Here is a 10,907-nt window from a genome sequence, read left to right as displayed (position 1 = left end):
TGGCCGATTTATATATACACATTCGATATACATGCATGTTTGAGGTCAGATCATAATTAATATATGGCATTCATTTACATGAGTCAAAATAATTAAACTTATTTTTAAGCCTAATCAAGGGTACATGAATTTATTAATTTTATAGAAATTAGCTGATGAGTGCCAAATATATAGTTGATATTATGATATATGACTTCTTAATTATTTAATTACAATATATTGGTATTAATTAGTTATAGTACTACCATATATATTTCTCAAAGTCTGACTCATCTTTAAAATACTTTGATCTCAAGGTCTGGCTACTCTAATTAATTTCTTTTTCTTTTCGTTTTTTGATGAAAGGTGTGGCTATACATATACCATTAGATTGATCATCAACAAATAATGATTGGTGTTACAGTCAGCTATGGCAAATTTATTTACATATTACTGTTTAGTCAGTCTGTGATGTTGACTATACAGAGGTTAATTAATTTGGATATCAGAAAGGTTTATCTCTACTCATGATCTTTACTGTTAGCTGGCCAGAAAAAGAAGAAGGGTTTTTCTAGTATTTTGCTTTGACATTCATGTTTAATTTCGTGCACAGGAATGGCATGAAAGAATAGGAAAAACATATATCATGAAAGAATAGGATATATATATATATATATATACCGACTCATATAATATATGAGAAGAATTTACATGTTCCTGATGGTATCACATAGAGAGAGAGAGAGAGAGAGCCAAGGAGAGAGGGAGGGATGCCAGATGGTATCCCAGGGAAGATAGGTAAGTTATTTTGTATATATGTAATTCACACATATATGCATCGATCAGTGGTAGAGTTTTGAATATATATATATACACACGTGGGTTGAGTATCAGCTGAATTCTCTCATGTAATTAAGTGATCATCTAGTATATATAAACGAAAAACTTTCAAGTGTGAACGTTTGCCCTTGACAACAATATTGAGCATTCAAATGTGCGCCTCTCTAAGAATCACCGCACTTAAAGCTCATAAATATATATATATATATATATTCGAGGCAGCTGATCAGTTTGTTTATAGGGTCATTGAAGTAATTATATTGAAGCCAGTAAGCTGATCAGCTCCAACCCAATATATGCATATATATATGTATACCACAATACTTGTATGTAAGTCTTGATTGATATATTCTATATTTACCATATTAATTCGTACATTTTGATTGAATTGATCATATACTATTGTAAAGTTTATTTGTACATATATGTACCCCTCAAATGATCAAATGAATAGATTAAAATTCATCCAAAATTTCAAAGCTTTCAAACAATACAAACACATGCATGGGGTAATCAACCAATTATATATGTAAGAGCTATAGCTAATTAATTTCTGTCTTTCATCTAGCAAATTAACTTAACTTGTCGTGCAAAACTTTGAACTTGATTTCCATAGAGTCAATGGTCGTCAAGACTCGAGTTTAATTCTTAGAATTAAGCTAATTTATTTATTAATTGCACTTTAATTTGTTACATAATGCACAGATGGATCAAATTACTTTTGAGCAGACATGCATAAAACTAGCTATATACATATAGGCGTACGTACGGTGCACACATACTTAATTAGTTGTGGTAGCTTTAAGCCTAGTTCAGTTTTCAAGAGGAGGCCATGTTTAATTACACAGATTTGCAAACAAAACGTGCCTACAATACAAGCTATAGATGAACAAACTGATGAGCTTGATCGAGTATCGAGGATTAACAACAATATGATAGGTTTTCACCAGTCAGAACCTCTTCATCCTCACGATATGGTCCAACTCCAGTCATATATGCTACATCGACATATATGCAGCATATATATATATATATATATGCAGCATATATATATATATGCTGACATAGTGACATGCAAAACTGGGAGATATTCATCACTACTTATCTGCTATAGCTATAAATATAGCTACTGCATGCCTCCACTAAATTAAAGTATTATAAGCTCGATCAACGTCCTCTTTTACTTGTGATCCATCAGTTCGTACATATATTTTGTACAAACGTACAATTTAATTAATTAATATAAACTAGAAAACATATGCATGCATGCATGCATGTGCAATAGGCTAAGTATGCATATATGCCATGTGGGTATATAGTGTTTAATTGATATATATGATTTAGTTCTAGCATTAAATCTTGGTGCATGTAGAGCTCTAGCTTAATCGTTTCGATCTATATCAAATACGTACGTAAAGAAAGCCAAAATATGAGATATGGTCGAGGTTTTTAATTAAGAATTACTATATGATTAATTATTTACATTGAAAGAAGGGAATTAACCTAGTAATTGGGCTGGCTTAACTATTCATGAAATGGTTTTAGGGACTGGGGGGATAGAGTAATTTTGCTTGTGAATTGGCTCACTCTATCTCCCACTAGCTAGCTAGGTTTTCCTGTTAATTAATTAGTAGTACTCTCTCTCTCTCTCTCTCTCTCTCTCTCTCTCTCTCTCTCTCTCTCTCTCTCTCTCTCTCTCATTCACATGCATGCCAAACTATATATCTGTACCGGCACCTCTTTAATCACATGCATATATGGGCCGGTCCTATCCTCTCGTTGCCCAACTATATAGATATGTCTAGCTAGCTAGTAAATAGCTAGTTAATTTAAAGCTAACAAAGAATAATGGCCAAAAAAAAAAAAAAATTAAAAGCTACAAAGAGTAAATATGATATCACCTATACATTACAAACCCAGTCAAGACTTAAGACTTAAGACTTAAGAGCTAGGAAGAACCCAAAAAATATTAATCCATTTCCTCTATAGGATATTGGGGTTCTCTCTCTCTTTTTTTTTTTTTCTCATGTTGAATTAATTAGTTAGTCTTTTAGCACACAATTAAGGGAGGGGCTGCAGTACGTCTGCTGGCCCTATTTTAAAGCAAAAATAATTAATAAGCATGGAAGAGACCACACAGTTAATGAAAAAGAGTAAAAAGGAAAATGCATGATTAAAGCTTTCGAATCTGCAATTCTTCTGAGAATGAAAAGGAAGGAACAGGAGTCCACAGGCAGAGAGGACTGATCTGTCTGTCTCTCTGTAAATATTATATGATCGCCCTCTAGCTCTCAGCTGCTGCATGCATTAGGGTCCCAAGATCCAACAAATATTAAAGGTGGCATCTCACACAAAAAGGCTTTCCCAGTACTAGTACTTGTGGTCCAAGCTTGCTAATCCTATATAGCGAAAGTAGATAAACAAAATAAAGAAAAATAAAATGGATATACGCTTATTATATACACAGGAGTATATATATATGATAAAGGGTAAGTTTTTTTTTTTTTTAAATTTTGTTGTTGTAAATATGTAAGCATGCTCATGAGTGATAGGTACTCCTTCTAAGATTTATGGAATTTTGTGGTCCTCTGCTCTGCTACATGCTACACTAGGCTAAGGAAGAAAGGGACCACATTAATTTGATCCATATGGTCAATGGTCATGGTCGATCTTACTCAAATTTTTTTAGTCTTCCCTTTTAGTTTGGTTATTTAAATGGTTCAGATTCAAAACCAAATTAAGTAATACCCAAGTCAAATAATAGAAACTTATTATTTTTTTTATGATGGCCGGCCGATTATAATTAATTTTCCCTTTGCATATTTATATTGATGATCGAGCATGCAAACCAGAAACCCTAAATAAATAAATAAAAGTGTTTAATTTTGCAGTTGATTTTTCGTTGGTTAAAGTAAATGGCGGGTTTTTTTTTTTTTTTTTTTTTGGGGCCAAAAAGTAATTGAACAAAAAATAAAAGCGAAACGCCGTAATCAAAGGCATTTTGTCTCCACCAAAATAATAAAGGCATTTTGGGTTGGGCCTTATTCTGAGTGGATTAGAGTGAGGAAAGCCCAAGCCCAAAACATCCTCAGAGTCCAGCCCGTTTGATGCAAAGCTAAAAATGTAAAACGAGAATAAGCCCCCGGCGAGGATCGAACTCGCGACCTTTCGCTTACGAAGCGAACGCACTACCACTATGCTACGGAGGCTGCTTGTTAATTAATCACTTCAAATTATCTTTTATTGATGCTTTCTGCTAATCATTAGTCATGATTCGATTTGGATTTCCCAAATCGGGCAAGGGTTTGACCATGTCATCAAATCTAGCTCAAATCTTTTTTATTTATTAGAAAAACAAAATTTGAGCTCGATTACAAAAATATGATTTTTCGATTTTAATTCATACACACAAAAGCACTATAATCTTTGCATTTTTTTCTGAGGCATCATCCCTGTCAAAGCTTCATCAATTTCCTTCCAAGTTCTTCCCTTGAAATAATCCTTACCATTAATTAGATTTGTTGTGTTATGGAACCCTAATTATTGTTAGAATATTAAATTTCATATCTTTTTAACAACTAGATATTTATATACAAGACATTTATCCTTTTTTTAATTGTCCTTTGATCAATAACGATAACCATAGCCTATGGCCCTATAGGCTACACAGTGGAAGGAGAACTGTTTATCCATTGTTATGGTCAAAAACCATAACATAATTTGAGTAAATAGTCCCAAAAGAAGACGGTGAAAAGATCAACACAAACACAACATAGCTTCCTGAAACAATGAGAGCGCACATGGAAATTGGAGGGGAACAGAGGGTCTTATATATTGATCTCCAAAAAATATCTATCTTTAAGGACTTTGACAAGTTTCAATTCTTTACAATCCAGCATCAAGAACTGTAGATCTTACAAAATTTATTGTGCTGTTTATCACAAACAAAAAAAAAAAAATATTTAAATCACAATGAAAAACAGAGGGAGAAGAATCAAAAGACTACTTAGCAAACAGCTGCCGACACCTAGCTGGCTTGGCGCGCAAGCTAGCTGCCTCACTAATAACAATTTCGTTAATCAAGTCCTTAAAGATCGATCGTTCAACATCCAGCACTACATTAGAAATCTCACCACGGAAAACTGTCCAACTTTCTGCTCGGTGCATCACATCCTCGCACAAGATGTTTTTCAAACCATCATCCTCATCCTCTAGGCTGCACTCCAATTTCTTGGCTTGAAATTGTTCTATCTCGAAAAACAGCTCCTTCAGAAGCTTTTGTGCATTAAGGGTCTTCTTTGCCAGTTTGGCGGGCTTCAACCATGGCTCAGGAGTGATGCCAACTAAATCTAATTTGTCAACAAGAATTTCATTGACAGCATCAAATATGAGCTTTCGATGAAATTTCTCTTTCTCATGCTTTGCATGGGTTACCTTTTCAGGGATGCATTCTTCTTTTGCAAGCAAACTGCTTGCCTTGGTTTGCTCCAAAACAAAGAATAACTCAGGGTTGATAGGGTGGCCCGAGGGATGGAGCTGAAATGTTGTCAGGCTGGAGCCAAGGTCTCTGAGTAGGAGACCTGAAGCTAACAGTATTTCAGAAATGTATCTGTGGTCTGGATTTGTATTCTCGCAGAGGGATGCAATATAGTCTGTTCTTGCTTCATCATGATTAGAGTTCAATCGTCTAAGCTTCTGAACTAAGTGCTCAATGTTCTGCAATTTCTTGCGATTGATCTCTGAGGTAAGACCAGACCCCATGCTGTCAAGTTTATCTGCAGGCTTCCATTGATCTTCACCTTCACTGTTATTGGAATCTTCAGTACCATCGCCTATATGTCAAATAAATATTAAAGTGAGATTTGGTTTTTCTTTTTCAACGTTTTTCTATCAAAAGGTTCCCGAAATACATGCCAAAATCCCATCATGTGGGTTCAGAACTTCCCAGTTCTAACTACCTGAACAGGTACAGGCTAACTTGCCTTAATGTGAATATGTATTTGTTTACGTTCTATGCATGTATAACTAAGAACATGCTTACAGAAATAGAAGTTTGGCAGTCAGAAGGTCACTCACTTCGGAAAAACCACAAGGGTAGCAAGCAGGTAGTCAAATATATCTGAATTGTGCAAACAACCCCTTATGGTGAAGGATTATTGGTCTCTTTGTTGTGTTAGGAATATAAACAAATATAAGGTACCACTGGTCCAAATCTTAATCTTTCAAGTGAGATGACTTTGCCAAAAGAAAGTATTCTTTTGGACTTAGTAAGTGGATTTAGACATTACAATTTCCTGTACTCAATTTAATATCACTTTAGATTTTACTACTAGTTCAACTCTATCTGATATTTCTAGTGAGATGATTTTGCAAAAGGAAGTATTCTTTTGGACTCAGCAAGTGGATTTAGACATTACAATTACCTGTACTTAATTTATGGTTACTTTAGATATTACCACATCCAAGTTAAATTATAGAAGAAAAGTTAAAATGTACCTTTGAGGGAATTTGGTATCTGCTTCACGGGAGATAGTGCATCATCTCTATATGCTGAGGCATCAAGAACAGAGACAGGACTAGGATGTTCTGGAGCAACTGTAGCAAGTTCCGCAATAGATTCATCTTCTTCCATTCTTGGAGTTGGTTTCTAAAAAGTCGAATAAAATCTTTTTAAAAAACATGTCCAAAATTGGATGACTGCAAACAGAAGAGAGAAAACAGTAAAAACTTACTTGCTGCATTGAACCAGAAGCCAAATACTTGGCAGCCTTCAAAGATGGACTCTGGCTGTCATTTACCTCAGTAGCTCGTAAAATACTAGAGACTTCCATATCTATGTCATCTCCTTGGAAACTCAAAGTTCTAGATTCATTACTTATCTCACTCAATTGGTCATCACTTAGCTGCAAGTTGGAAGATTTTGGTCTGAGTTTTCCACCTGGCGAACCTGAGTCCGTTAATTGCCTGCTGGATTGCTTTCTGGGTCTTTTTGAATCAGATGGCAGGGTAGGTGGACGAGATGGCTTTCCCAACTCAAGCTTCTTCTGTTGTAGTCTTGGGCTCACAGATCCTGAGCTCTTTACTGAATTTGTTACAGTGTTTTCCTTTGGAACAGATTGTGCTGATCTTATATTCCTGCCACTAGCTTTTTTGTCAGTGGAACTGACAGCAGGGTCCTTCCGAGCGTTTTTAGGAGACTGATCCTTAACTGTTCGGCTGTTAGTTGAACCCCTCTTATTATCTATAATTCCCCCTCTCTGAAGAGTATGGACATCAGAAAGGCCATCTATTGAAATTAATGATGAAGAGGGAATACCGGATCTTTCAACAAGTTTTGCAGGTTTCATGATCACAATTGGGGATTCAAAAGTCCTTGAGGATTCAGAGCCTCTAACTGTGGAAGCAATTACATGGTTGTTAGTGTTTCGTTGGGTTACTGACCTTGCATTTAGATTGGAGCTTGTACATCTTGGTTCACAGTCTTTTTGAGTTCCAAAATTTGAAGCTTGTTCTTCTTTTTTGGTCTCTAACAGCCCTTTTGCTTGCATTGCTTCCAGTATCTGTTTAAGAGCTCTGAGATCCTTTCCAGATTGTTTGAATTCCAGATCTTTTAATCTCTTTTCAATCTCACTATAAACTGAAGGGAAGGAGTCTGGGGTCTTTACTTGAACTTTTACAGTTCTGGAAGATGGTTTGTGAGAACCTTGATTTCCATCCTGCATTCTCCACGGTGCTGGTTCAATTGGAAACCTTGAACTTGAAACAGGTCTCATAACCAAATCTGGATTTTTCCACCGTGGTGATGTTGGTTCTTTCGGAGAGTTTCTTGGGGAGTTAGAAATTCTAATAGGCCTGTGTAGATTATTTGTCTTCAGTGATTTTGAGAAAGGATCACTATCTTTATCTGGGAAGGTTTTGATCAGACTTAAGTGACTATCACTAGTCAAGGCAGAATCTGGCAATGCTTCCAAACCCATCAACTTTGCTACAACACTAGGAGGCCGGCTCTGAGTTCCAGATGACTGAGGTATACTAGGGTCCCTGTTGTTTGAGTTGCTACTGTTCTGAAATCCTTTTGAAAGGTGATTTGGATATGAATCAGAGTGGGAACCCCGCATTGAACGTTCTCTACTGTCCAGTGAAAGTCTTGGCAACTCTTTTAGCTTTGAGGTTGATTTGAAGGTATCTCTTGATTCAAAGGATAAACGATTTCCTTCCCTCCCATCATACGAAAAACGTGGAGCATCCTTTGAAACTGTATGCCACATACTATCTTTCGATTCATATGATGATCTTGGATGATCTCTAGCTTCATTACAATACCACGGTGCTTCTCGAAGTTTGGCAAGAACTCTAAGAGACTCCTCGAGGTCAGCAGGCCCATTTTGCTTCCCATTGATCCCAACTCCATTAGCTCCATCTGTTGATTTGGACAACTGTATGGGTCTTGGAGAGTCACTATGCCTCACTGCACGACCTACTGCTTCATCTTTGGCTGTAGTTTTAAGTGATAGTCCCCTGATTTCCCTATGCATAGAGTCCTTAACCACATCCCGGAGATCAAGGGACTGCCTCCCTAATTTAGGGGAAGTACTTGATTGGTTGGTCAATGGATCCCTTGGGGGAGTTTCAGGAAAAATGGTTCTGTCGAAGGAAATGGTTCTGTCAAAGGAAGAGGTTCCTGGTTGAGCTGTTTTGTTACAGTCCAGAGATGATAAGGAAGAAGAACAAGTGGATGAGAAAGAGGCTCTTGATGATTCTGTTGAGATTCTTTGTTTCTCATTCACACTCTTGTTCAAGTTTGTTTCCTGTAAATACAAGCAGTATAAACTCAGGTTTAGTACCATAAAATCTGCTAAAAATCACAAATAACTTTATTGTTTCAAGTTCAATTCCAGAATCAGCAGAAGCTGGGATATGCATATCCATAGCCAAGAATTAGGACAATATTCAACAAAGAACCATGAACCATTCAATTATACATCATCAACTACACTCACGCATGTTGATTAAAAGGGGTGCAGCATATATGCATATCTAAATGCATACACACATACACACACACAGGAGTGGAAGGAAGGATGGCAGGGGCCGCACCCCTCTTCCCGGCCTGGAAATAGAAACTGGATGCACACACACACACACACACACACACACACACATGTGGGGTAGGTTCAAACTACACCTAGCATAAAAGCAACTAATTTTACATCCCTCCATAACTTTGATTTTAATTAGATTAAACCCTCTCCTCGTGCCTATCATGCAGGCCAAATCTTTAAGATGATCCAAATTGCAGAGCTATCTCATGATTTTCATCTAAAAACTGTATAAATTTATAGTTTAAAATATTTTCAAATACGTAAAAACAATAAATTTGTAGAAAACATAGTAAATGATATCCAATAGTGTGAAATTTAGCGTGTATGAAAAGTATAAGATTAGCTAGTTTTACGCAAGGTGTATTTTGACTCTACGACACACATAATCCTCAGATTTGCAAGAAAACAAAAGAGAAATGGAGTCATCGAGTAAAAAGTGCATACAGTTCCTGTCTGCCGATGGTATGCATTATTGTACTCTCTTTCCTGGCCACCATTGCTGAAGTGGGACTTCCCTATGAAAGAAAGGATGGATCAGATGTTATAAGCTGCAATACTGGCAAATCAATCTTTAAAATTTGTAAACATGGCAAGATAATTTATAGATTGCCAACATGTCATCCAAGAAAACAAATGCTATACGAGCATATGTATATGCATGTAGATTTAAAATAAATCATTTGCACATTGGGAAAATTTTCAATTAGTGATGATATTAGTGATAGAGCTAAAAGGATTAGAAAAACTGAAGAGGAAAAAAAAAACTATTATGATATTACCATTAACCAACAGGAGTTTGATATGAATTCACCAGTAGAAAATTACCAGGAGGAAGCCTCTTGTGGTGGCTAATCCGCCTACCAGTGAGGACATGGTGACGGTCGAAAATTTGAAAAATCCCGTTCATGCATCCAATTTGCTTCTGCAAATCTGGGTTGTCATCAGCTAAAGAATGAAGAAGTTTTGCAGCCATCTCCACCTCCTCCGTCCACCACAATTGGTTACTTACTTCTTTTTTTGGTCAGACTACCATTCTTCAAGCCAGAGAATTACAGCATTTCAGCCCCTATGCTCTTCAAAAATGTTGGAACCAAGCCTTACAATACACAATTCACAATCTTTTAATGCCAGGCCAGAATGAAAAATCAGTAATTTCGGACACACATTTATGCCCTCTGAAACCAATTTCAGTGATTTCAGGCAATTGTAAAAGTCTTAGCTATACTCCACTCTGTACTCTGTCACTGACCTTTTTGCTCCTTCCCCCTCAACAAAATGCAAAGCCAACATTTCAATGGCAGCTCTTTTCAACCTTGATAACCATAAGAGAACAAGACACTTCCTCATTCATGTAATTCCAAGCACAGCTTCCCAACAAAAGTTGCCACAAAATTAAGTTGCGTACTTATTACTCATCCCATTTATCTTCTCAAAACCCACATTATCCAGCTAATTACAGCTCAAAGATGATAAATTTTTTCTTCTTCAAAATACCCACTAGATAAAAGTTGTCCTTTTCAGTCAAAGTTCCCAACTTCCACAACATTTCCTCCTAAAACATAGATGCCTTTGGGTTTTCTTCAGATTTTCCCCAATCTCAACACTTCACAGCAATTAAAAAAACATGAAATGCTTGGCCAAAAAAAAAAAACATGAAATGGAAAAAGGAGTAGACCCAGAAAATCAAATCCAATCAATGAGTGAAAGAACCGGGTTTCACAGAATAAGCCAGACAATGCCCTGTGTAAGACGAACCATAAAAGGGCCAAAGAAATAGGAGGGGACCCATTACAACAATATGCACACAACATCCAGAGTCAACAAAAACATTACCTTCAGCTGCCCAAAAGAAAATGTAACGTGTAAGGTAATCTTTTGCAGATCCTAGAAGAGAGATGTTTTCCTCAAAGAACAAATGGAAAGACAGCTATAGCAGATGGGAAGGTTTTGTTGTTTAATGAAAATGTGCAATGTGTTAGCCAATCT

The 10,907-nt window shown here is 36.4% G+C and overlaps 1 protein-coding gene and 1 non-coding gene across 2 annotated transcripts; both read right to left on the bottom strand.

The window, feature by feature from the left end:
- Positions 1 to 3,956: 3,956 nt before the first annotated feature.
- Positions 3,957 to 4,028, bottom strand: TRNAT-CGU (transfer RNA threonine (anticodon CGU)). The gene has a single exon. It is a non-coding gene; the product is annotated as a tRNA-Thr (tRNA).
- A 598-nt stretch (positions 4,029 to 4,626) lies between these two features.
- TRM4 (LONGIFOLIA protein) lies at positions 4,627 to 10,907 on the bottom strand. The gene is made up of 5 exons (XM_086227426.1): positions 9,747 to 10,907; positions 9,366 to 9,436; positions 6,552 to 8,627; positions 6,316 to 6,466; positions 4,627 to 5,651 (listed from the first exon to the last, which is right to left on the bottom strand). Exons 1-5 carry the CDS (start codon positions 9,892 to 9,894, stop codon positions 4,822 to 4,824), a joined length of 3,276 nt encoding a protein of 1,091 aa, XP_086083552.1. The 5' UTR covers positions 9,895 to 10,907; the 3' UTR covers positions 4,627 to 4,821.

This window comes from Dryas octopetala, chromosome 9, assembly GCF_963921425.1.
Source record: "Dryas octopetala chromosome 9, drDryOcto1.1, whole genome shotgun sequence".
NCBI classification, from domain to species: domain Eukaryota; kingdom Viridiplantae; phylum Streptophyta; class Magnoliopsida; order Rosales; family Rosaceae; genus Dryas; species Dryas octopetala.
Note: the sequence above shows the minus strand (reverse complement) of the source record. Positions and strands in the feature narration are given on the sequence as shown.